Source organism: Pseudoliparis swirei, chromosome 12 (assembly GCF_029220125.1).
Source record: "Pseudoliparis swirei isolate HS2019 ecotype Mariana Trench chromosome 12, NWPU_hadal_v1, whole genome shotgun sequence".
Classification (NCBI taxonomy): Eukaryota; Metazoa; Chordata; class Actinopteri; order Perciformes; family Liparidae; genus Pseudoliparis; species Pseudoliparis swirei.
In genome coordinates, this window is record NC_079399.1 from 1,513,161 (window position 1) to 1,540,486 (window position 27,326).

General features: G+C 48.1%; 1 protein-coding gene across 1 annotated transcript in view; it reads right to left on the reverse strand.

Moving 5' to 3' along the window:
• The window catches only part of col12a1b (collagen, type XII, alpha 1b), a 106,938-nt gene that overhangs the window by 45,548 nt on the left and 34,064 nt on the right, over positions 1-27,326 (reverse strand). Inside the window, 29 exon segments of the mRNA XM_056428878.1 lie at positions 83-212; positions 972-1,111; positions 5,619-5,748; positions 5,825-5,964; positions 7,163-7,292; positions 7,887-8,026; positions 8,579-8,708; positions 10,625-10,764; positions 10,839-10,968; positions 11,039-11,178; positions 11,788-11,917; positions 12,037-12,176; positions 12,509-12,638; positions 13,030-13,169; positions 13,819-13,836; positions 13,975-14,107; positions 14,546-14,685; positions 15,791-15,920; positions 16,254-16,390; positions 16,477-16,606; positions 17,254-17,399; positions 17,884-18,013; positions 20,285-20,427; positions 21,471-21,617; positions 21,883-22,047; positions 23,035-23,154; positions 23,675-23,863; positions 25,908-26,035; positions 26,854-27,046. Of these exon segments, the coding sequence (XP_056284853.1) occupies positions 83-212; positions 972-1,111; positions 5,619-5,748; positions 5,825-5,964; positions 7,163-7,292; positions 7,887-8,026; positions 8,579-8,708; positions 10,625-10,764; positions 10,839-10,968; positions 11,039-11,178; positions 11,788-11,917; positions 12,037-12,176; positions 12,509-12,638; positions 13,030-13,169; positions 13,819-13,836; positions 13,975-14,107; positions 14,546-14,685; positions 15,791-15,920; positions 16,254-16,390; positions 16,477-16,606; positions 17,254-17,399; positions 17,884-18,013; positions 20,285-20,427; positions 21,471-21,617; positions 21,883-22,047; positions 23,035-23,154; positions 23,675-23,863; positions 25,908-26,035; positions 26,854-27,046 (3,939 nt within the window).

Consider the following 27,326-nt stretch of genomic DNA (forward strand, 5'->3'; position numbering starts at 1 on the left):
CAGCTGCTGGAGGTCAGAGGTCAGCGAGTGTCAATCAGCCGCACGCTGAGCCCTGCCGCCTCTCCGCCTCCGGGCGACTCACTGGTCTTCCCGTCCTCCGAGCTGCGCCGGCCCTCCAGCTCGGCGTACACGGGCACCAGGGTCACGGTGTACTGGGTGTCGGGCCGCAGCTCTCTCAGCACGGCGTTGGTGGACATCCCGGACACCTGAGTCTGGAGGTCAGAGGTCACGCAGGGGTCATACACACTGTGACCAATGGGTGTCCAGGACTTTGAACCCAATTTACATGATGTGAAATCAAATAACATCGTATAACAAGTGATAAGATGTTTAAACGAACAACGAGGATTCCAAAGAAACAGTTTATGACCTTAAAGGAATCCAGAAGAGAATAAACATTCACATTCCACAAGTAGCCTGGAGGAACATAAAGGTTGGAATGATATAAATACAATTATTATAGTAGCTTCACTAAGGAGGAGGATGATGGGGGTGATTTATGATGATTTATGGTGATCTATGGGGATTTATGATGATTTATGGTGATCTATGGGGATTTATGATGATTTATGGTGATTTATGATGATTTATGGTGATCTATGGGGATTTATGATGATTTATGGTGATCTATGGGGATTTATGATGATTTATGGTGATCTATGGGGATTTATGATGATTTATGGTGATTTATGATGATTTATGGTGATCTATGGGGATTTATGATGATTTATGGTGATCTATGGGGATTTACGATGATTTATGATGGTTTCTGGTGATTTATGGTGATATATGGTGATCTATGGTGATTTATATGTTTTTTCCTTGTCTGATTGTTGTGTAGTTGGTTGTTGTTGTGCTGTTATGTAATGTGTTATTATTTGTTGTCTGGTAAAAAGTGACATGATTCATAGAACCATAGTTACATACGTAACTTGCGTTTGAGGCTACGCTCATTAGTATGCGTGACCCACCGTGCTCTCGGCTCCGCCCCCCACGGGGGCGTAGAGGATCCGGTACTGCCGGACGTCGCCCTCGGCCGGCTCCCAGCGGACCCGGAGCGAGTTGGTGGAGGGGTCGGTGACCTGCAGGTTCTTCACGCCGCCCAGAGGCTCTGGAAGAGACGGGCGGGGCCAGCAGCTGTCACTCACAGAGGGGCGGGGCCAGCAGCTGTCCTCTCTCCTCTGCTCTCTCCTCTCTCTCCCTCTCCTCTCTCCTCTCTTCTCTCCTCTCCTCTCTTCTCTCCTCTCCTCTCTCCTCTCCTCCTCTCCTCTCTCTCCTCTCCTCTCTCTCTCCTCCTCTCCTCTCTCCTCTCTCCTCTCTCCTCTCCTCTCCTCTCCTCCTCCTCTCCTCTCCTCCCTCTCTCTCTCTCCTCCTCTCCCTCTCCTCCTCTCTCTCTCTCTCTCCTCTCTCTCCTCTCTCTCTCTCTCCTCTCCTCTCTCTCCTCTCTCCTCTCCTCTCTCTCTCCTCTCCTCCTCTCCTCTCTCTCTCTCTCCTCCTCTCTCTCCTCTCTCTCTCCTCTCCTCTCCTCCTCTCCTCTCTCCACTCCTCTCTCCTCTCTCTCCCTCTCCTCCTCTCCTCCTCTCCTCTCCCTCTCTCTCTCCTCTCCTCCTCTCCTCTCCTCTCTCTCTCTCCTCTCCTCTCTCCTCTCTCTCCTCTCTCCTCTCCCCTCTCCTCTCCTCCTCCTCTCCTCTCCTCCTCTCTCTCCTCTCTCCTCCTCTCTCTCCTCCTCTCCTCTCCTCTCCTCTCTCCTCTTCTCTCCTCTCTCCTCTCCTCTCTCCTCTCTCCTCCTCTCTCTCCTCTCTCCTCTCTCTCCTCTCTCTCTCCTCTCTCCTCTCCTCTCCTCTCTCCTCTCTCTCCTCCTCTCTCTCCTCCTCTCTCCTCTCCTCTCTCCTCTCCTCTCCTCTCTCTCCTCTCCTCTCCTCTCCTCTCTCCTCTCCTCCTCTCCTCTCCTCTCTCTCTCCTCTCTCTCTCCTCTCTCTCCTCTCTCTCCTCTCTCTCTCCTCTCTCTCCTCCTCTCTCCTCTCTCTCCTCTCTCCCTCTCTCCTCTCCTCCTCCCTCTCTCTCTCTCTCTCTCCTCTCTCTCTCCTCTTTCTCCTCCCTCTCTCCTCTCCTCTCTCCTCTCCTCCTCTCCTCTCCTCTCCTCCTCTCCTCTCTCCCTCTCTCCTCTCTCCTCTCTCCTCTCTCCTCTCCTCCTCTCTCCTCTCTCCTCTCTCCTCTCCTCTCATTGGTTATTTTTTCCCCAAAATGTTGACAGACAAACGGATTGACCAATCACGGTGAAGGTTTCGTGTGACGAGTTCTTTCCGCGCCGCGTCTCCCGACACGTCGCCCCTCCGTTCCTCTGTGTGTCAGAGGGGGAGACGGGAGGAAGGAGAGGAGGAGGAAACCCGACTGATTCATCCACGAGTTAAACTGATTCCTGCTCCTTATTTTCACGGAGAAATAATTGTTTTAAAAACGGAAACAGTGTCAAACCGTACTGCCGCGGCTTGACACTCGGTTTGAGTGTAAAAACTTCAACGAACACCGGAAGCAAGTGGAAGTGTCCTTGAGCAAGGCACTGAACCCCCAGTTGCTTCCCGGGCGCATCACTGCAGCCCACTGCTCCTTAATAACTAAGGATGGGTTAAATGCAGAGAACTAATTTCCCCTTGTGGATTAATAAAGTATATTAAAAAAATAAAAAAGTTGCGTTAATTGCGTTAAAATATTTTAGTGCGTTAACGCGGCCACATTAATCGCATAGATTAACGCGTTAACGCTGACAGCCCTAATATATATGTATACATATATATACATATATATACATACAGGACTGTCTCAGAAAATTAGAATATTGTGATAAAGTTCTTTATTTTCTATAATGATTATGGCTTACAGCTTAAGAAAACTCTAAAATCCTATCTCATAAAATTTGAATATTTCCTCAGACCAAGTAAAAAAAAGATTTATAACAGCAAAACAAAATCAAACATTTGAAAATGTGTTTCCAGGTGTTTCGAGTTAATTAGACGATTCAAGAGATTTGTTTAATACCCTACTAGTATACTTTTTCATGATATTCTAATATTTAGAGATAGGATATTTGAGTTTTCTTAAGCTGTAAGCCATAATCAGCAATATTAAAAGAATAAAAGGCTTGCAATATTTCAGTTGATTTGTAATGAATCCAGAATGCATGACATTTTTGTTTTTTTAATTGCATTACAGAAAATAAAGAACTTTATCACAATATTCTAATTTTCTGAGACAGTCCTGTATATATATGTATATATATAGATGTATACATATATATATGTATACATATATATACAGTATGTATATATATAGATGTATACATATATATATGTATATATATATGTATACATATATATACAGTATGTATATATATAGATGTATACATATATATATGTATATATATATACATATATATATATATGTATATATAGATGTATACATATATATATATTAGTGCTGTGAAAAATAACGCGTTAACTCAGTTAATTTAATTACAGGTTTAACTAGTTTTTTTTTTTTAACGCATTTAACGCATGCGCAGAATGAGCTTCCAATCCGTCTGTTGTTGGTCGTCGGGACGAAAAAGTCACTTGCAAAATGAGCTTCCAATCCACCACTTCAATCTGAACTCTGTCCGCTCTCATGCAGACGGTCTGTTCATCGGTAATGATCCTTCCGCAGGTTCACCTCCGGAAACCTTGTTACGACTTCTACTTCCTGTAGATCAGGGTCTCAACACGTCGATCGCGACCTGCCAGTCGATCGCGGCGTAGTGTCGGTAGATCAATGACATTAAAAAGATTGGCCCGCCCCCTGACATGTTCTCTATAGCACGTCTTTGTTCTTTTATTAAACTAAACGTCTGTTGTTGATCGTATCTCCACAGCAGCATGTCATTTCTGTCTCTTCGCGTTGCGTTAACACTTATCGATCTCCGTCTGGCGCCACAGAGCTCCGTGCGCGCGCATCGGGACCGAGCAAAACAAAAGTCACTTGTCAATCTGTCCACCTGTCCGGGCCGGTGAGGTTTCAGCTTTGCAGCGGTGTCCCCGCCGTCCCTTTCATCACGGCCCAGTTCATGAAGAAAACCCACACAGTCAGTTTGCCTCAGCAGCTGCTAGAGGAAGACTAGAGGCCTTTAGATTGTATCATGGTGGAGTTAATGGTTGACAAACAAGAGAAACATGTTCTGTTTAACCTCCTGTTACCTTTACATTTACTAACATATTTTACCCTCGGGGTCAATTTGACCCCAGCAATTAAAACCTCCAGAAAATTATTAGAATTAATATTGCTTCCCAAGTTTAAGTGTGAGGTACTTTATGTTTGTTTGTTGACTACCTAAATAGCCCTTTAAATAACTAAAAAAGTTGATATTTCTTATATGTTTGACACAGTGAAAAACAGCCTGGGGTCAAATTGACCCCAAAGAACACCGACATTAAACATTGAATGGGGTCAAATTGACCCGAAAGGTAACAGGAGGGTTAAACATTCTGTTTAGGATGAAGATGTATTAATGTTCCATATGGAAGAAAACTGCTAAATAACTGCTGAGTTGCAGCACCATTGTATAGAAGAATGTATAAATGTATATATCCGTCTTTTGTCATAAATCTCTATGTTCTCACAAAATATACCGAGAATATCGGTAATATGTGATTAATCATGATTAATCCACAAAAACCTGTGATTAACCCGATTAAAAATTGTAATCGTTTCACAGCCCTAATATATATACATATATATATATGTATTTGTATATATATCTATATCTATATATACAGGACTGTCTCAGAAAATTAGAATATTGTGATAAAGTTCTTTATTTTCTGTAATGCAATTAAAAAAACAAAAATGTCATGCATTCTGGATTCATTACAAATCAACTGAAATATTGCAAGCCTTTTATTCTTATAATATTGCTGATTATGGCTTACAGCTTAAGAAAACTCTAAAATCCTATCTCATAAAATTTTAATATTTCCTCAGACCAAGTAAAAAAAAAGATTTATAACAGCTGAGTGTTTGTCAAGGCTCAGGAAACCCTTGCAGGTGTTTCGAGTTAATTAGACAATTCAAGTGATTTGTTTAATACCCTACTAGTATACTTTTTCATGATATTCTAATATTTAGAGATAGGATATTTGAGTTTTCTTAAGCTGTAAGCCATAATCGGCAATATTAAAAGAATAAAAGGCTTGCAATATTTCAGTTGATTTGTAATGAATCCAGAATGCATGACATTTTTGTTTTTTTAATTGCATTACAGAAAATAAAGAACTTCATCACAATATTCTAATTTTCTGAGACAGTCCTGTACATATATATATATATATACATATATACTGTATGTATATATGTATACATATATATATAGATGTATACATATATATATATATGTATTTGTATATATATATCTCTATATATACATATATATATATATACATATATACTGTATGTATATATATATATGTATACATATATATGTATATATATAGATGTATACATATATATATACATATATATATATATATATGTATTTGTATATATATATACATACATATATATATCATATTTCTGGATGCGTGTGGACTCACTGGTCTTCCCCGTCTCCTCCTGCCGGATGCCCTCCACGTCGGGGTACACGGGCACCACGGCCACGCTGTACAGGGTGTCTGGCTCCAGGCTCCTCAGGATGAGGCTGCTGGTTCCTCCTGACACCTCCTCCTGTTCAGAGGAGCGTAAAGGTCTCAGGACAGGATATGAGCTCACGGACACTGCGGTGACTCGGTGCCGCTCGTACCGTGAGCCGCTCATCGCCCGGCTGGGCGCCGTAAACGACCTTGTAGCTGCGCACGTTGCCCACCGCCGGCTCCCAGCGGGCCGTCAGGCTGCTGGCGGACGGGTCGGTGACCTGCAGGTTCCTCACTCCGCCCAGAGGACCTGAGGGGGAACAACGCCGGTCAGGAGGGTTCTTAAAGCTGCATTCTCTCTCCTAACCACCAGGGGGCTCCTCTGGTTGTATAGAAGTCTATACTTCATGTGTTGAAGCTGCATTCTCTCTCCTGACCACCAGGGGGCTCCTCTGGTTGTATAGAAGTCTATACTTCATGTGTTGAAGCTGCATTCTCTCTCCTAACCACCAGGGGGCTCCTCTGGTTGTATAGAAGTCTATACTTCATGTGTTGAAGCTGCATTCTCTCTCCTGACCACCAGGGGGCGACTCCTCTGGTTGTATAGAAGTCTTTGCTTCCTGTGTTAAAGCTGCATTCTCTCTCCTGACCACCAGGGGGCGACTCCTCTGGTTGTATAGAAGTCTATGCTTCATGTGTTAAAGTTGCATTCTCTCTCCTGACCACCAGGGGGCTCCTCTGGTTGTATAGAAGTCTATATAGTGACTCTACTTCTCTTGATGTATTCCCTCAGTAAACATTGTAAACATGAGTTCATGTCTCAGTCTCTAGTTTCAAGTCTTCTTCTATACAGCATGATGTCATCATTTATACTTTATGGTCATTTAGAGTCAGACCATAGAGCAGGGGACGCTTTGGGGGCGGGGCTACAGGTGATTGACAGGGGATGCTTTGGGGGCGGGGCTACCGGTGATTGACAGTGGACGCTTTGGGGGCGGGGCTACCAGGTGATTGACAGGTGCTTTTATCTTACGACTTTAACTCTTTCACGATGTGTTTTTACTCCATGAAAGTTAACAGAAACAATAAAAAGGTCTCATTGGCCGGTTGTTCTTAGCTCCTCCCCCTCTCGTCACTCCAGATTGCATGAAGCCAGAACCAAGGCTCCAAACCGAGTCGTTGTGTAGCAGTTGTTGGACAGAGCGACGCCGTGCTCTGTGTTCAGGGTCGTTGCTGCTCTGTGGTGCTCAAGCAGAGTCCGCTCTAATTGGCTCGTCAAGACAGACATACATATAAATAACGTACGTCTCCGTCGGGCTCTTTTGTTTTCTAGCGTAGTCAGAACATCTTGAACTCACCTGGAAGAACTCTATTTTATGGTTTATTCTGGTTTTACTGGTGTTTGTATCTTTTACTGCGTGAGTCACATGACGTTATCGGCCCACGCGGCCAATAAAGTTACATTTGAATCATTTCTTCTTCTGCAGGTTGAACCCAGCTGGACTCACTCGTCTTCCCGTTCTCTGACTGCCGCTCGCCCTCCATCTCCTCGTACACCGGCACCACGGTGACGGTGTACTCGGTGTTGGGATCCAGGTTCTTCAGGACGGTGGAGGTGCTGGTTCCAGGGATCCGGTTCTGAAGAAGAAGAAGAAGAAGAAGAAGAAGAAGAAGAAGAAAGGAGAGTTTCAGTCTGAAGCTGCTGATGTTCTAAGGACACTGGTAAGGACACTGGTAAAGACACTCGTAAGGACACTGGTAAAGACACTGGTAAGGACACTGGTAAAGACACTGGTAAGGACACTGGTAAAGACACTCGTAAGGACACTGGTAAGGACACTGGTAAAGACACTGGTAAAGACACTGGTAAAGACACTGGTAAAGACACTGGTAAGGACACTGGTAAAGACACTCGTAAGGACACTGGTAAGGACACTGGTAAGGACACTGGTAAAGACACTGGTAAGGACACTGGTAAAGACACTGGAAAAGACACTGGTAAGGACACTGGTAAAGACACTGGAAAAGACACTGGTAAAGACACTGGTAAGGACACTGGTAAAGACACTGGTAAGGACACTGGGAAAGACACTGGTAAATACACTGGTAAAGACACTGGTAAGGACACTGGTAAAGACACTGGTAAAGACACTGGTCAAGACACTGGTAAAGACACTGGTAAGGACACTGGTAAAGACACTGGTAAGGACACTGGTAAGGAGGGAGACTCACCGTGGTCTGATCTCCTCCGGCGGCGGGCGCCCAGCTCACGCTGTACTCCTGGACGTTCCCCTCGGCCGGCTCCCAGCGGATGCTCAGGCTGCTGGTGGTGGGGTCGCTGACCTGCAGGTTCCTCACCACGCCCAGCGGCCCTGAGAGGAGACACGCACACAGGAAGGCAGGGTCAGCGTTGGATCGGAGGTCACAGGGTCACGAGGTCATGAGGTCAAAGTGTCATGAGGTCACAAGGTCATGAGGTCAAAGGGCCATGAGGTCATAGGGTCACAAGGTCAAAGTGCCATGAGGTCACAGGGTCATGAGGTCACAGGGTCACAAGGTCAAAGGGCCATGAGGTCACAGGGTCATGAGGTCATAGGGTCACAAGGTCAAAGTGTCATGAGGTCACAGGGTCATGAGGTCACAAGGTCAAAGCATCATGAGGTCACAGCGTCATGAGGTCACAGGGTCACGAGTTCACATGGTCATGAGGTCACAGGGTCATGAGGTCATGAGTTCACATGGTCATGAGGTCACGAGTTCACATAATCATAAGGTCATGAGGTCACAGGGTCACAAGGTCAAAGTGCCATGAGTTCACAGGGTCATGAGTTCACATGGTCATGAGGTCACAGGGTCATGAGGTGACAAGGTCAAAGGGGTCATGAGGTCAGAGGGAGAGAGCTCTCGGCTCACACAGCACTCACTTGTCCTGCCGGTGTCGGTGAGACTGGGCCCGTCCCCCTCGGCGTAGACCGGCACCACGGTGACGGTGTAGCGGGTGTCCGGTCGGAGACCGTCCACGACGGTCCTGGTGGTGCTCTCAGACACTTGCTCCTGCAACAACAACAACAACAACAACAACAACACAGGCGGTGAAACTCAACACACTGCAGAGCTGCCCTGAACTTTGACCTTTTACTGAAGAGAATTCATGAACAATCACATTCATAAACTACGAGAACATTCTGTGATGGATCCGAAGTGAACATGTTGTTTAGATGTTGGTTAACTTAAATATGAAACAAAAGGTTTGTGCCCAGAACCGTTTCATAATCCTTTATTTCAACGTGTTTTAAGTGAAGCAGCGACATTGAGTCCAACTGCAGGTAAACTCAACTAAACTCCAGTTAACTCAATGTAGGTTAACTCAACTAAACTCCAGTTAACTCAACATGGGTTAACTCAACTAAACTCCAGTTAACTCAACATGGGTCAGTCAGTCCGGGTTCCATTGATGAGCCCGACTGCCGACGGGAAAAAACTTTTGGTGTGGCGGGTGGTCTTTGTCATGATGGACCGCAGCCTCCTCCCCGAGGGGAGGGACTTGAACAGGGAGTGTCCAGGGTGGGAGGGGTCAGCGACAATCTTTCTGGCCCGCTTCAGTGACCTGGAAGTGAACAGGACCTGGAGGGAAGGCAGATTGCAGCCGATAACCCTCTCGGCCGAGCGGATGATGCTCTGCAGCCTGCGCTTGTCTTTGGCTGTGGCTGCAGGGTGCCAGACGGTGATGGAGGAGCAGATGATGGACTCAACGATGGCCGTGTAGAATTGTACCATCATTCTCCCTGGCAGGTTGAATTTCCTCAGCTGCCTCAGGAAGAACATCCTCTGCTGGGCCTTCTTGGAGATTGAGCCGATGTTCAGCTCCCACTTGAGGTCCTGGGAGATGATGGAGCCCAGGAAGCGGTAGGACTCCACAGCGTCGACGGGGGAGTCACACAGGATGAGAGGGCGGGTGGGGCTGCATTCCTCCTGAAATCCACAACCATCTCCACTGTCTTCAGAGCGTTGAGCTCCAGGTTGTTCTGGCTGCACCAGGTCACCAGGTGGTCAGTCTCCCACCTGTAGGCGGTCTCGTCCCCACCAGAGATGAGTCCAATGAGGGTGGTGTCATCCAAGAACTTTAGGAGCTTGACGGACTGGTGACTGGAGGTGCAGCTGTTGGTGTACAGGGAGAACAGCAGAGGGGAGAGAACACAGCCTTGGGGAGAACCCGTGCTGGTGGTCCGGGAGCCTGAGACGTGTTTCCCCAGCCTCACGTGCTGCTTCCTGTCGGTCAGGAAGTCTGTGATCCACCTGCAGGTGGAGTCGGGCACGTGCAGCTGGGAGAGCTTGTCCTGCAGCAGGGACGGGATGATTGTATTGAAAGCAGAGCTGAAGTCCACAAACAGGATCCTGGCGTGGGTTCCTGGGAGTCCAGATGCTGGAGGATGTAGTGAAGGGCCATGTTGACTGTGTCCTGCAGACCTGTTGGCTCTGTAGGCGAACTGCAGGGGTCCAGGAGTGGGTCGGTGATGGTCTTGAGGTGTGACAGGACCAAGCGTTCAAGGACTTCATGACCACAGAGGTCAGGGCGACGGGCCTGTAGTCATTGAGTCCTGTGATCTTGGGTTTTTGGGGACGGGATGATGGTGGAGGCCTTGAAGCAGGCTGGAACGTGGCATGTCTCCAGGGAGGTGATGAATATGTCGGTGTACTACGGAGTCAGATGGTCAGCACAGTGCTTCAGGGTGGAGGGGGAGACGGAGTCCGGGCCCGCTGCTTTGCGGGGGTTCTGCTTTTTAAACAGCCTATTGACGTCTCTCTCCAGGATGACGAGGGTCGTCGCTGAGTTGATGGAGGGTGCTCCAGAGGTGTGAGCCCCTGATGGGCTGGGGGAGGGTGGGCTGATGGTCTGTGGCTTGTTGATGGGGCTGTGGGGTGAACTCAACTAAACTCCAGTTGCCTCGACAACAATGTGTGTAGCTCACCACGATCTCCGCCCCCCCGTCCACAGGAACGTAGATCACTTTGTAGCCCTGCACGTTGCCGTCGGCTGGATCCCAGTTGACGGTGAGCGTGGTGAAGGTGGGGCTGGTGACCTTCATGGTGCCGACTCCGCCCAGCGGCACTGGGGAACACAAAGTTATCGTTAAGTCGGGTTCACGCAGCTCGTGGCGATCCAGAGACACCGGGGGGACGTACACGTCTTCCCGGTCTCCGCCCTGCGCTTCCCCTCCCGGGCCGGGTACACCGGCAGCACCGACACCGTGTAGGGCGTGTCGGGCATCAGGTTCCTGAGGATGATGTTGGTGGTGCCGCTCGGGACCTGCTCCTGTTGGAGGACACGACCCGGTTCAGACGGCGGATCCGGTTTACCGAGTCCTGAGACCGGAGACGCTCACCATCTCCTCCTGGCCGCCGGCGGCCGGCACGAAGAAGACCTTGTAGAGCCGCACGGCCCCGTCGGCCGGGTCCCACTTCACCGCCAGGGAGGTCATGGTGGGGTCGGTGACCCGCAGGTTCTTCACTCCGCCCAGTGGCCCTGAGCGGGAAGGCGGGTCGGGTTAGTCAGGTTAACTCAAGATTAACTTAACTTGATTTAAGTTAATGCAAAATAACTGTTCTCGACACAAATGTTTTTTTCTTTTTTTAAATAAACGCTTAACAAATGTAAAAAAAAGTCACAAATGTAAAAAGAATTACAAAGGTAAAAAAAAATTACAAATGTTTAAAATAATTAACAAATGTACATTTTTTTTTACAAATGTCATAAATATATGAAAAATTAACAAATGCAGCAAATGTAAAAAAAAAAATTTAAATGCAAAAGATTTAACAAATGTATGAAAAAAATTAACCAATGAAGCAAATGTAAATAATGTAATGTAACGGCTCCACTCTTGGCTTCACTAATATGTGTACTACAGGTTTTTAATATGTTCTTTTTGCACATTTTATGGTGCAAAAGCTCCCGGTATATATATATGTTTGTATATATATATATGTATATATATACATACATACATGTAAATATAGGCAGAAGAAATGGATCACAGAGCATTGTAATTTGCCCGTGTACTCAGAATTGTTTTTGCATGTCTGAATATCTGCATGGATGACGTCTGAAGGGACTTCATGGTGCTGGCCTCACTCGTCTTTCCGTTCTCAGACATGGTCTTCCCGTCCCCGCCGGCGTAGACCGGCACCAGAGAGACGCTGTACAGGGTGTTGGGCTTCAGGCCCCTCAGGATGGTGCTGGTGGTTCCTGCAGACACCGTCTCCTGAGGACACAACAGCACCGTCAGGCCCGTCAGCATTGGTGTTCACAGCAGTTTGATGACCATCTAAAGGCCGCAGGTCGGCGGCGCCGGGCGGCAGGAAGTGGTCCTACCAGTCCTACCATGCTCTGGGCTCCTCCGGCGGCGGGCGCGTGGAGGACCTTGTACTCCTTGACTCGGCCCTCGGCCGGCTCCCAGCGCACGTTGAGCGTGGTCATGGTGGGGTTCAGCACCTGCAGCTTCCTCACGCCGCCCAGCGGCTCTGCAGGAGCACAGCGGGTCAGAGATGCATTCAAGGTCCTGGTGGTGTGGTCAGTTCCTCTGTTCACGCCACTACACTGGTTTTGAAAGCTGCAGTTTGGGGTTAGTGTAAATATTCTATATTCAGCATGGAGCTAGCTCATAACTTATCCCCGTCACCCTCTCATTCATTCTCCAGGGGACGAGAACCTCCCAAACATCAACTGGTCAGAAGATGAAAGATAAACAAGCCTGGAGCGACGGTTTGAAGTCTCTTCACACCAAATGAGAATTAAGTGTGAATCAATAAATCAATGAATCAATGAATCAGTCTCCTGGTCACGTGGTTCTTACTGGTCTGGCCCTCTCCGTTGAGGTCTCTGCTGACCCCGGTGGGGAACACGGCGGCCACGGACACCGAGTAGCGGGTGTCGGGCTCCAGCTTCTGCAGAACCACGCTGGTCTTCTTCCCCCCCACTTGGGTCTGTTCACAGGGAAGCGGCTTCATCATTCTACTGACGTGCTTATAATTACAATTATATATATATATACATATAAATATATATATATATTTATATACATAAACATATATATATATCTATATAAACATATATATATATACATATAAATATATATATATATTTATATGTACTGTATATATATATATATATAAATATATATATATGTTTATATATATAAACATATATATATATATAAATATATATAAATATATATATATTATAAGTATATATATAAACATATACATATATATATATATGTTTATATATGTTTATATTTATATATATATATTTATATATATACATATAAATATATATATATATATATATATAGTGACACATAGCAAGTGAACTCACCGTGAGCGGCTCTCCTCCGCCCGCCGGCCTGTAGGAGATCTTGTAGCTGTTGACGGTGCCGGGGGCGGAGTCCCACTTCACCGCCAGCGTGGTGGTGGTGGCGTTGAACACCCTCAAGTTACGAGGAGGCTGAGCCGGAGCTGAGAGCACAAGGAGACGCCGTGAGACGATAGAGAGGGGGGGGGGGGTGATGGAGGTGATGAGGTGATGGAGGTGATGAGGTGATGAGGTGATGGAGGTCATTCGGTGACGGAGGTGATGGAGGTCATTTGGTGACGGAGGTGATGGAGGTCATTCGGTGACGGAGGTGATGAGGTGATGGAGGTGAATGTTACGATGACGAGGTGGAGGTAGGACAGTGGGTGGAGCTCACGCGTTCACAGCACCATCTACTACGATCATCGGCCATGTGAGGAAGATGTTGCATCATCTTCGTCATTTATGAACCAATACAGTTAAAATAATTAATTAACTTGATGGTCATTGATGATGCAATCAGTAAACAATAAGTTTCCTGAAGTCATAAATATGAGTTATTGATGTTCAGGACACTTTACAGAAGGAGCTGTTCTGTGTTTCTATTGGCCGATGGCAGCTGTCAATCACAGAGATCAAAGATATCACAGAGATCAAAGAGATCACAGAAGCTTCAGGTGGTGTGAACGAGGAGAAGCCCTGAAACACGGCATGCAGGTAGTGGACCGGTCCCTGTGGACCACCACACCACATGGTGGACCACCAGACCACATGGTGGACCACCACACCACCACAATGAAACCCAGGACATACCGTCTGGAGCCTTCAGCACTGGAGAGAGACGTCCAGAGAACAAGAGTTATTATTCAACGTGACCACGGCGACAACGGTTGAGTACGGCGTCATGATGTCATGATGTCATGGCGTCACGGCGTCATGGCGTCACAGCGTCATGGCGTCGTGGCTTACATGTGCGCTCGCTGCCCATCAGGTCCTCGCTCTCCGACTCGTCGGGGTAGATGGCCGTGACGGTGACGGAGTACTCGGTGTCGGGGTCCAGGTTCTGCAGGAGGTGGGAGGTCTCCTCGCTGCTCATGATGGCCTGGAGGCGGAGGTAAGGGTCAACAAGAGACTTCTATACAACCAGAGGAGTCGCCCCCTGGTGGTCAGGAGAGAGAATGCAGCTTTAACCCATGAAGCATAGACTTCTATACAACCAGAGGAGTCGCCCCCTGGTGGTCAGGAGGGAGAATGCAGCTTTAACACATGAAGCATAGACTTCTATACAACCAGAGGAGTCGCCCCCTGGTGGTCTGGAGAGAGAATGCAGCTTTAACACATGCAGCATAGACTTCTATACAACCAGAGGAGTCGCCCCCTGGTGGTCAGGAGAGAGAATGCAGCTCTAACACATGCAGCATAGACTTCTATACAACCAGAGGAGTCGCCCCTGGTGGTCAGGAGAGAGAATGCAGCTTTAACCCATGAAGCATAGACTTCTATACAACCAGAGGAGCCGCCCCCTGGTGGTCAGACTTACGGACTCGGGGTCCTGGGAGCCCCTCCGGGTCCAGCCGATGCGGTACATGGCCACGTCCGGGGCCCCGTGCTGCCAGCTGGCCCTGAAGGAGGTCTGGGCCACCTCGGAGAACTGCAGGTCCTTGGGAGCCGGAACCACGTCTGGTCCACACAGAGAACCAAGGTCACCAGGAGGTCAAAGGTCACCAGGTCAAAGGTCACCAGGAGGTCAAGCATGTGTGTGTCTCTCTGTGTGTGTGTGTCTCTGTGTGTGTCTCTGTGTGTGTGTGTGTGTGTCTCTGTGTGTGTGTGTGTGTGTCTGTGTGTCTCTGTGTTTGTGGGTCTCTGTGTGTGTGTCTCTGTGTGTGTGTGTGTGTGTGTGTCTCTGTGTGTGTCTCTGTGTGTCTCTGTGTGTGTGTCTCTGTGTGTGTGTCTCTGTGTGTGTGTGTGTCTGTGTGTCTCTGTGTTTGTGGGTCTCTGTGTCTGTGTGTCTCTGTGTGTGTGTGTGTGTCTCTGTGTGTGTCTCTGTGTGTGTGTGTGTGTCTGTGTGTGTCTCTGTGTGTGTGTGTCTGTGTGTCTCTGTCTGTGTGTCTCTGTGTGTGTGTGTGTCTGTGTGTCTCTGTGTGTGTGTGTGTGTGTCTCTGTGTGTGTCTCTGTGTGTGTCTCTGTGTGTGTGTGTGTCTCTGTGTGTGTCTCTGTGTGTGTCTCTGTGTGTGTCTGTGTGTGTGTGTGTGTGTGTGTGTCTGTGTGTGTGTGTGTCTCTGTGTGTGTGTGTGTCTCTGTGTGTGTGTGTGTGTGTGTGTGTCTGTGTGTGTGTGTGTGTGTGTGTGTGTGTGTGTGTGTGTGTGTGTGTGTGTGTGTCTCTGTGTGTGTGTGTGTGTGTGTGTGTGTGTGTGTGTGTGTGTGTGTGTGTGTGTGTGTGTGTGTGTGTGTGTCTGTGTGTGTGTGTGTGTGTGTGTGTGTGTGTGTGTGTGTGTGTGTGTGTGTGTGTGATGTGTGTGTGTGTGTGTGTGTCTCTTTGTGTGTGTGATTATGAGGTCACATGGTGGTCATGTGACCTCATAATTGAAGGGCTTTCTTATAGTGAATCATTTCATGTAACTCAGTTATAAGTTCATCATGATCTTCAGTTTGATGGATCTGGTTAAACTTTGATGTGAGAGAATAAATCACTAAATTAATCTCAGATCAAACGCCCCCATCTGGCCTTTGGCCTCCGGTGTGACGACCAATCAGAGCAGCAGGAAGTGAGCGTGTGACGCCTCACCGGTGCTGGCCGTGCTGAGCAGCGGCGCCGCCGGCCCGCGGGCGTACAGCGGCGTGACGGCCACGGAGTACTCCGTCTGGGAGAGCAGGCCGGACAGGTCCACCGCCGTGGCGCCGCCGCCCACCTCCACCTGCAGGTCAGAGGTCAGAGGTCACGCTAACGAGCAGCTCAGAGGGAGGAGAAGCTGCGCCTCCTCCTGGACGCGCTGAGCTGCTTCCTGTTCCTACGGAAACCAGATCAGAGGACTAGAAACAAAACATCACGTCACTCAGGGACCGGAGTGGCTGGTTCCCTCCTCCTCTCCTCCTCCTCCTCTCATCCTCCTTTCCTTTCCTTTCCTCTTCTCCCTCTGGCCTGTCTCCCTCTGGCCTGTCTCCCTCTGACCTGTCTCCCTCTAGCCGGTGACCTCTGACCTGTCTCCCTCTAGCCGGTGACCTCTGACCTCTGCATGCAGGTGGCTCACCTGCTGCAGCTCCCCGTCCTCTGGCCGGTAGGAGACGGTGTACTTGAGGACGTCTCCGGGCGCGGCGTCCCAGTCGAGCCTCATGCTGCTGTGAGTGACGTCAGAGACCCTCAGGACTCCAGCCGGGGGGACGGGCACTGGGGGGGGGGGGGGGGGGCGTGAGAACCGTCAGGAAACAACGCTCTTCTTCTCAAACCCAGCTCGGTCTGACCAGGTGACTCACAGGTGACCCCTCTGCCCTCCAGAGGGTCGCTGGCCGCTTCCCCGTGGAGCGCGGTCACAGAGACGGAGTACATGGTGTCGGGGAGCAGCTGCTCCAGCTGCACCTCCGTCACGCCCCCCCCCACCCGCACCTGCAGAGCACAGAGGGGTTAAGACTTCTATACAACCAGAGGAGTCGCCCCCAGGTGGTCAGGAGAGAGAATGCAGCTTTAACACATGAAGCATAGACTTCTATACAACCAGAGGAGTCGCCCCCTGGTGGTCAGGAGAGAGAATGCAGCTTTAACACATGAAACATAGACTTCTATACAACCAGAGGAGTCGCCCCCTGGTGGTCAGGAGAGAGAACGCAGCTCTAACACATGAAGCATAGACTTCTATACAACCAGAGAGTCGCCCCTTGGTGGTCAGTAGAGAGAATGCAGCTTTAACACATGAAGCATAGACTTCTATACAACCAGAGAAGTCGCCCCCTGGTGGTCAGGAGAGAGAATGCAGCTCTAACACATGAAGCATAGACTTCTATACAACCAGAGGAGTCGCCCCCTGGTGGTCAGGAGAGAGAATGCAGCTCTAACACATGAAGCATAGACTTCTATACAACCAGAGGAGTCGCCCTCTGGTGGTCAGGAGAGAGAATGCAGCTTTAACACATGAAGCATAGACTTCTATACAACCAGAGGAGTCGCCCCCTGGTGGTCAGGAGAGAGAATGCAGCTCTAACACATGAAACATAGACTTCTATACAACCCGAGGAGTCGCCCCCTGGTGGTCTTACCTCGTTCTCCAGCTGGGGCTCGGTGGCGTTGGTGGGCCTGTAGAGCAGCATGTAGCCGGTGGCTCCGCCCACCTCGCCCCAGCTCATCTTCATGCTGCTGGAGGTCTCGTCGGAGACGTCCATGAGCGTCACGGCGGACAGCGGCACTGAGAGGAGGAGACAGGTCAAAGGTCAGAGCTTCAGGAGGAGCAGGTGGACAGAGACCAGGTGGTGGTCTTCAGAGTCCAGCCGGGTCCAGGAGGACCTGGTCCGGGTCCAGGAGGACCTGGTCCAGGTCCAGGAGGAGGCCGGGCACTCAGCACGTCGTAAAGACGTGTTTATTTGAACATTTATATATAAATACGTGCTTAGAAACGGCGCCCTGATGGATCAGCTGTTTACGTCTTCACGGCTCAGAGAAGCCCTCCCCCTCCCTCAGCTCACAGCGTTGCATCATGGGAGCTCGGGTTGGTCTTTTTCCGCCTCGTATCAGATGCAAAATATGTGAACGAGTCGTAAACAGAGGGAGCAGCAGGAGGAGGAGGAGGAGGAGGAGGAGGAGCAGGAGCAGGAGGAGGAGGAGCAGGAGGAGCGGTTCATCTGAGGAGACCAGGAGAACCTCCCGGGGGGGGGGGGGGGGGGGGCCCTTACAGGTGGTCTCGGTGCCCTTCAGGGGCTCGCTGCTCTCCCCGGCGACCACGGAGTAGACGTTCACCACGTACTGGGTCCGCGGGCTCAGGCCCTGCAGCACCGCCGTGTTCACCGGGCCGTCCACCAGCAGCTGCAACCACAGGAGGGGCGGGGCTTAGAGGGAACCGTGCCAACGCTCTACGACAGGATGAGTCAGATGTGTGATGTCGATGAAACGAGACGAGAAGAATCGCTGCCGTGTACGGACGACAATGTGAGGTAGCGGCGAGCCAAGAGGCGCAATGCATTGTGGGTCTAAGTAAACACTCTGCAGCGGAACAATTCTCATGGACACACAGCAGAACTCCAGACCCCCCCCCCTCGGCTGACCCTGAACCCCCCCGCTCGGGTCCACTGGGCTCGGTGTAAGCTCCACGAGGCCCCGCCCCCAGAGCCTCCCGATGAGACCTTCACTGAACACGCTGTGTTGTGGGAGCAGGCGGCGGTGTGAGGTCCTCCATGGAGGCCCCACCCGGCTCCACCTGACGCCAATAAAGAGTTTTACAGACGGCGACTCCACGGGAGGTCAAGGGTCAACCGAGTGCAGGAGAGCCACGTGGATCAGGTTCCAGCCCGAGGGGGGCCACGGGGTTCAGGGCTCGGGATGGAAGCCAGACCTGGTGATGTGGAAACACTGCGAACAGGCTTCAACATGTGGTGTGAGGGGCTTTCAACCAACAAGGGGGCGGGGCTTAAGCATCAGTTACGACAGCCTAAACTCACAGGAAGTAGTTAACCGGTTCATACGAGCCCATTGGTTCCTCCCAGAGACGTATAGTACACATGCGTATGATATATATTTATAAATATATATATATATAAATATATATATATAGTATACATCTTTTTGTTTTTTGATTCCTGAAAAAAATATTATATATATATATGGTATATACAGGACTGTCTCAGAAAATTTGAATATTGTGATAAAGTTCTTTATTTTCTGTAATGCAATTAAAAAAACAAAAATGTCATGCATTCTGGATTCATTACAAATCAACTGAAATATTGCAAGCCTTTTATTCTTTTAATATTGCTGATTATGGCTTACAGCTTAAGAAAACTCTAAAATCCTATCTCATAAAATTTTAATATTTCCTCAGACCAAGTAAAAAAAAAGATTTATAACAGCTGAGTGTTTGTCAAGGCTCAGGAAACCCTTGCAGGTGTTTCGAGTTAATTAGACAATTCAAGTGATTTGTTTAATACCCTACTAGTATACTTTTTCATGATATTCTAATATTTAGAGATAGGATATTTGAGTTTTCTTAAGCTGTAAGCCATAATCAGCAATAAATCAGAATAAAAGGCTTGCAATATTTCAGTTGATTTGTAATGAATCCAGAATGCATGACATTTTTGTTTTTTTAATTGCATTACAGAAAATAAAGAACTTCATCACAATATTCTAATTTTCTGAGACAGTCCTGTATATATGTAGTATATATATATATATAGTATATATACATACTTTTGTTTTTTGATTCCTGAAAAAATTATTATGTATGTATAAAGCTATGTATATATACTATATACTATATATATATAATATATGGACATACTGAACAAAATATTATATATATAAAGCTATGTACATATACTGTATATATATATATATATATATATATGTAGTATACGTACATACTGAAAAAAATATTGTATATATACAGGACTGTCTCAGAAAATTAGAATATTGTGATAAAGTTCTTTATTTTCTGTAATGCAATTTAAAAAACAAAAATGTCATGCATTCTGGATTCATTACAAATCAACTGAAATATTGCAAGCCTTTTATTCTTTTAATATTGCTGATTATGGCTTACAGCTTAAGAAAACTCTAAAATCCTATCTCATAACATTTTAATATTTCCTCAGACCAAGTAAAAAAAAAGATTTATAACAGCTGAGTGTTTGTCAAGGCTCAGGAAACCCTTGCAGGTGTTTCGAGTTAATTAGACAATTCAAGTGATTTGTTTAATACCCTACTAGTATACTTTTTCATGATATTCTAATATTTAGAGATAGGATATTTGAGTTTTCTTAAACTGTAAGCCATAATCAGCAATATTAAAAGAATAAAAGGCTTGCAATATTTCAGTTGATTTGTAATGAATCCAGAATGCATGACATTTTTGTTTTTTTAATTGCATTACAGAAAATAAAGAACTTCATCACAATATTCTAATTTTCTGAGACAGTCCTGTATATATATATATAAATTTTTTCAGTAATCCATAAACTAAAGTAAACTTCTTGTTCTTGTACATTTGAACATAAGCAACACTCAGAGCGTCCTGGTGGTTCTTCTTCATGTGAAGTGAACATGAGGGCAACAGGAAGTAGAAGGCGGCGCCCCCCTCACCTCTCGGGTGGGTCCCCCGGCCGTCATGGCGTAGGTGACGCGGTACTCGTCCACGGGGCCGCCGGGCGCCGTCCAGGTGGCCCTGAAGGAGTGGTGGGTCACCTCCGAGGTCAGCAGGTGGGTGGGAGCCTCCAGCTCTTCTCCTGAGGGGGAGGAGCCAGAACACGACAGGTCAAAGTGTTTCACAGTGAGGTCAAAGTCAAGACCACTCTGAGCTTATCTCATTATATATTATATTGCTTTTAGATATATTGTGCATTTTTATATTCCATTGAATCTATCTATCTTAACTTTCCATTATATATATATATATATTTTTAATATATATATATTTATTTATATATATTTTGTATTTATATATTCATTCTATTATTTATTTATATATATGTATATATAAATATATATATATTGTCATTTATTTATTCATATATAAATATATCTATTTTTTTAAAATCTATTTATTTTTCTATTCATTCATCTATTTATATCGAAAGATATTTGTATTTATTTAGATATATATATATATATATATATCCCTTTGTGTCAGAATACTGCCTCCTGAGATATTTCATTTTAACACTAGTAGTCTGATGGGGACCCTGATAGGGACTCTCATGGGGACCCTGTAGGGACACTGATGGGGACTCTGATGGGGACTCTGATGGGGACCCTGATGGGGACTCTCATGGGGACCCTGTAGGGACCCTGATGGGGACTCTGATGGGGACTCTGATGGGGACTCTCATGGGGACCCTGATGGGGACTCTCATGGGGACCCTGATGGGGACTCTGATGGGGACTCTGATGGGGACTCTGATGGGGACTCTGATGGGGACTCTCATGGGGACCCTGATGGGGACCCTGATGGGGACTCTGATGGGGACTCTGATGGGGACTCTCATGGGGACCCTGTAGGGACCCTGATGGGGACTCTGATGGGAACTCTCATGGGGACCCTGATGGGGACTCTCATGGGGACCCTGATGGGGACTCTGATGGGGACTCTGATGGGGACTCTCATGGGGACCCTGATGGGGACTCTCATGGGGACCCTGTGGGGACCCTGATGGGGACTCTGATGGGGACCCTGATGGGGACTCTCATGGGGACCCTGATGGGGACTCTCATGGGGACCCTGATGGGGACTCTCATGGGGACCCTGTAGGGACCCTGATGGCGGGCCTACCGGGGCCTTTGACGCTGTTGCACAGGTTGACGGTGAGCTCGTCCACGATGTCCATCATGAACTTGAAGTCCTTGACGTTGTACATGTGGATGTCGTCGGGGTCCGAGGCGATGGACCTCAGCTCGGCCTCGTCGGCGTTCTTCACACCTGAGAAGAAAAGAAACGTCAACACTGTGAAGAAGAAGACCCTGAAGAAACAAGACCACCATGAAGTACTTCCATCACATATAATCCCATGAAGCTTTACATACTCATCATGCTCTTCCTAACTCGAGACCCATCATTTCACTTCATCTCTTGAAGTTCACAGCTTTCTATACCATGGGTCTAAAACCTTGAACAGGACTCCGGAGCTGAAGAGTCTGACTCTATTGTTTGGTCCTGGTCAAGCTTCACATGAGAAGTGACGCACCGATGGCGTACAGCTCGATGTCGTTCTCTCTCAGCATCTGCGAGGTGGAGACGATCTCGTCCTGAGACTTCCCGTCAGTGACCAGGATGCCGATCTTGCGAGCTTGGGGTCGCATCCCCACGTTGGTCTTGAAGTTGTTCTGAAGGATGTAGTTCAGGGCCATCCCTGTGCGCGGGAACAAAGAGCTTCAGAGGCATTCAGGGGAACTCACGAAGAATCACTCTACGAGCACAGACACCCAACTGGGCCCTTTGTATCCATCTATCCTTCTAACTATCTATCCATCCATCTATATATCCATCCATCCATCTATATATCTATCCATCCATCTATGTATCCCTCCATCTATCCTTCTAACTATCTATCCATCCATCTATATATCTATCCATCCATCTATGTATCCATCCATCTATCCTTCTAACTATCTATCCATCCATCTATATATCTATCCATCCATCTATGTATCCATCCATCTATCCTTCTAACTATCTATCCATCCATCTATATATCTATCCATCCATCTATGTATCCATCCATCTATCCTTCTAACTATCTATCTATCCATCCATCTATCCTTCTAACTATCTATCCATCCATCTATCCTTCTAACTATCTATCTATCCATCCATCTATCCTTCCATCTATCGATCCATCCATCTATCCATCCATCTAACTATCTATCCATCTTTCTATCCATCCATCTATCCTTCCATCTAACTATCTATCCATCTATCTATCCATCCATCTATCCTTCCATCTAACTATCTATCCATCTATCGATCATCCATCTATCCATCCATCTAACTATCTATCCATCTTTCTATCCATCCATCTATCCTTCCATCTATCTATCCATCCATCTATCCTTCCATCTAACTATCAATCCATCTTTCTATCCATCCATCTATCCTTCCATCTATCTATCCATCCATCCATCTATCCTTCCATCTATATACCTATCTACCTATCTATCTATCTATCTATAATCCATCCATCCATCCACATATCTATCTGTCCATTTATTTGGGACCATTCTCTGGTCGGATTCCTTCCTCTGAGTTTCTCCCTCAAGTCTTTTCTCTTCCTCTCTTTGTTTCCTACACAGACCAACCAACCGGCAGGATCCTGAGAGGCTCCCCGCGGTGAGCTCACCTGTCATGGTGTTGCCTCCTTTGTACGGCAGGTTGGCGATGGCGTCCAGCAGAGACGCCTTGGTGGGGTGGGAGTTCAGGTGCCACTCGGTCTTTGGGTCTCCGCTGTACTGAGCCAGACCTGCAGAGACCAGCAGAGACCAGCAGGGACACAACAGGCATGTCACTTCCTGTTTACACCAACCGAACAGGCACAGGTAGAAGTACAGGTGGAAGTACAGGTAGTAGTATAGGTAGTAGTACAGGTAGAAGTACAGGTAGTAGTATAGGTAGAAGTACAGGTAGGAGTACAGTTAGAAGTACAGGTAGGAGTACAGGTAGGAGTACAGTTAGAAGTACAGGTAGTAGTACAGGTAGGAGTACAGGTAGGAGTACAGTTAGAAGTACAGGTAGTAGTACAGGTAGGAGTACAGGTAGGAGTACAGGTAGTAGTACAGGTAGGAGTACAGGTAGGAGTACAGTTAGAAGTACAGGTAGGAGTACAGGTAGGAGTACAGGTAGTAGTACAGGTAGGAGTACAGGTAGGAGTACAGTTAGAAGTACAGGTAGGAGTACAGGTAGGAGTACAGTTAGGAGTACAGGTAGGAGTACAGGTAGGAGTACAGGTAGGAGTACAGGTAGGAGTACAAGTAGAACGTTACCGATCTGCACGCGCTCGGGGCCGATGTCGAACACACTGACCATGCGGGCGATGAAGTTGCGGATGGTTTTGAAGTTGATGCGTCCGATGCTCCAGGAGCCGTCGACCAGCAGAACCAGGTCGGCCTTCGCCGAGGTCTGACACTGAGGGCCTGCAGGGGGGGGGCAGTGAGCGAGGGTACACAGAGGAACTGGTGTGTGTGTGTGTGTGTGCGTGTGTGTGCGTGTGTGTGTGCGTGTGTGTGTGTGTGTGTGTGTGTGTGTGTGTGTGTGTGTGTGTGTGTGTGTGTGTGCGTGTGTGTGTGCGTGTGGAGAAGACAAAGTGAGAGGAAACATCAGAGAGGAGCACAAGTGGAAGACGTTTGTACACAAAATTACGCAACAACAATAATTCACACGTGGGTCTGCATCAGTTATGAGACTCTTCACATCTGTGTGGCGGCGGCCGTGTGGCGGCGGCGGCTGTGTAGAGTCCCGCCGCATTTTCTTTCTTGCTCCACCTGTGGGAAACAAATATGGCTGCTCCTCCTCTATTTAGTTCTTTTCTCTTTTCTTTTTTTCCTCCAGTGTTATTTTTCTCTTTCTTTAAAGCCCTGTGTGTGGGATTGAGAAGAGGTTAGGAGATAATCAATCACATTTAATGTATTATTTGTTCTTCGTTGAAACAGATGCTGCCGAGGAACCCAGTCGACGCTCGGCCCGGTCGAGTCGTCCAGGTTATGAAACGCTCACGCGTCCATTAATAGAAACAGATGTCGTAAACGTCTCAGAGGAACATCAATCGACGAGACTTCTTTTGTTCAGAAATGTGATTGAAATATAATTTGTTGGAGACCACGGGTAAATGTGAGTGTCATCTAGCTGTCTCGTCTTAAAGGGACAGTACGGGTGGTTGGAGGTGTGTTTGTAGGAGCCGCTATGACAACCTGTGGGCTCCGGCTCCTTCAGCCGGGAGCAGATCTCAGGCTCTATAAAGTTGGTTGTTGAGTCTCGGCCTTCCTGTGAATCTGGTTTCCCTCAGGAGTTCACTTGTGTGTATTCGGTTTACGTTTCGTTTGAACTTCCTCGCCGACGGCTCGTTAATGTGTCCGGTTGCTGGGAACAAGAGGAACTTTCTCTCTTCCCTCATCGGACTTTACTTTTTCTCACTTTGTTTAAAAGGATAAACACTTGAAGAAAAAGGAAACGGAGCATTTAATGAGCTGCAGCGCATTGAGGACGCAGAGGAGCCGGCTGAGCCAGACCACATGGGCCCGGTAGAGAGGATCCAGGCACTTTAAATACACGAGGATCTCCGAGCGGAACCTCGGCGGAACAACCTGGATATGTTCCCCACAGCCGCCCGAAGGCCGACAGTCCACCGGACAGACAGCCGGAGACCCGCAGGCCAACGGGCCACCGGACAGACAGCCGGAGACCCACAGGCCAACGGGCCACCGGACAGACAGCCGGAGACCCGCAGGCCAACGGGCCACCGGACAGACAGCCGGAGACCCACAGGCCAACGGGCCACCGGACAGACAGCCGGAGACCCACAGGCCTACGGGCCACCGGACAGACGCCCAAAGGCCAACGGGCCACCGGACAGACACCTGGAGGCCTATGGGCCACCAGACAGACGCCCAAAGGCCAACGGGCCACCGGACAGACACCTGGAGGCCTACGGGCCACCAGACAGACGCCCAAAGGCCAACGGGCCACCGGACAGACACCTGGAGGCCTACGGGCCACCAGACAGACGCCCAAAGGCCAACGGGCCACCGGACAGACACCTGGAGGCCTATGGGCCACCAGACAGACGCCCAAAGGCCAACGGGCCACCGGACAGACACCTGCAGGGCTACGGGCCACCAGACAGACAGACAAAGGTCTATGGGCCACCGGACAGACACCTGGAGGCCTACGGGCCACCAGACAGACGCCCAAAGGCCAACGGGCCACCGGACAGACACCTGGAGGCCTACGGGCCACCAGACAGACAGACAAAGGTCTATGGGCCACCGGACAGACACCTGGAGGCCTACGGGCCACCAGACAGACGCCCAAAGGCCAACGGGCCACCGGACAGACACCTGGAGGCCTATGGGCCACCAGACAGACGCCCAAAGGCCAACGGGCCACCGGACAGACACCTGCAGGGCTACGGGCCACCAGACAGACAGACAAAGGTCTATGGGCCACCGGACACCCGGAGGTCAACGGGTCGGTAGCGGTGGTCAGTGTGGCGGCTTTTACCAAAGGGGTCCTCAGAAGGCGGCTCGGGGCCGTCGTTGACGGTCGTCGTCTTCTCCTCGCCCGCCAGGGGCAAACTCTCCCCTCCGTCAAACATGCCGAACACGGCGACGGTGTACTTTGTCTCCGCCCTGCAGGAGAGAAGATGAGGATCATCATCACAGTTTTGGTACAACAGCTAATCAAATATCGTCTTTATAGGAGAGACTTGTTATCCTGAAGAACAATGACACATATATATATATACATACATACATATATATGTATATATATATATGTATATACACACACATATATATATATATATATATGTGTGTGGTTTAGTTTTAGTTTATTAAGGATCCCCATTAGTCTACACCGTAGTGGAGACTATTCTTCCTGGGGTCCAGGCAAAAAACATTACAATACAATACAAATACATAAAATGCAGTACAGCATGATACATTTTCACAAAAACACTTGGACTTAGAAAACAACATTTACATTAAAAGTAAAATAATAATACCTAAATACCTTAAATACCTAAAATAATAACCTAATCTACTATAATTTCCTTTCCGATTATTGCTGCCTTAAGTTTCCTTTTGAAATCACATGTATTTCTTGTTAGTCACATATGAGGGGAGCACATCCCAGGATGCAATGGCTCTGTACATTACTGATTTCTTTAGTGCATTAGTTCTTGGTAGAGGAAAAATAAAGTGACCATTTAGTGCCTGTCTGGTATTATAAGCATGTCTCTCATTTGCAGGTGATAGCTGTAAAGACAGACTGACAGGTTTCTGTGAGGAATACATATTATTTAAAAACAGAATAAGGCTACATGCCAGTCTTTCATCCACCCTCATCCATGACAGCCTGGCATGCATATCATCCACACTACTCCTCACTGAGGTTTGTAATAGAAACTAATCCTCTTGACTTCTAACATCTGTAGTCCATGGTCTACCTGAGCTCCTCCAGGACCACGGTGTTGTCGTAGGGCCCCAGCACCAGCTCCCCCAGGTCGATGTGGTCCCCGACGGGGCTGAAGGTCACCTTGTAGCCCCGCACCTCCCCGGGCGCCGGGTCCCAGGAGACCCTGAAGCTGTGCTGACTGGGCTCCGAGGTCAGGAGGTTCCTGGGAGCCTTGAAGGGCGACACTGGAATGGAAGAACCCGACCAGAACTTCAGGACAGCAGAACATCAAAGGAACTAACGGCGGTTGAGGAGCGGCAGTCTCGGTTCCTCTCGGTCCGGAACACAACTCCTGGAACCTGGTGTGGCGTCTGTGATCGGGTTTATTGATCCTGACTTCAGTGAACCGGGTGAAAACCTTCGTCTAAACAAGTCGGTCACAAACTTGATTTCTGGGTTAAAAAACGATGGATGAAAAAAAAGAAAAATCTGCGACTCGGATGACGTAATCCCGCCTGTTGCCAA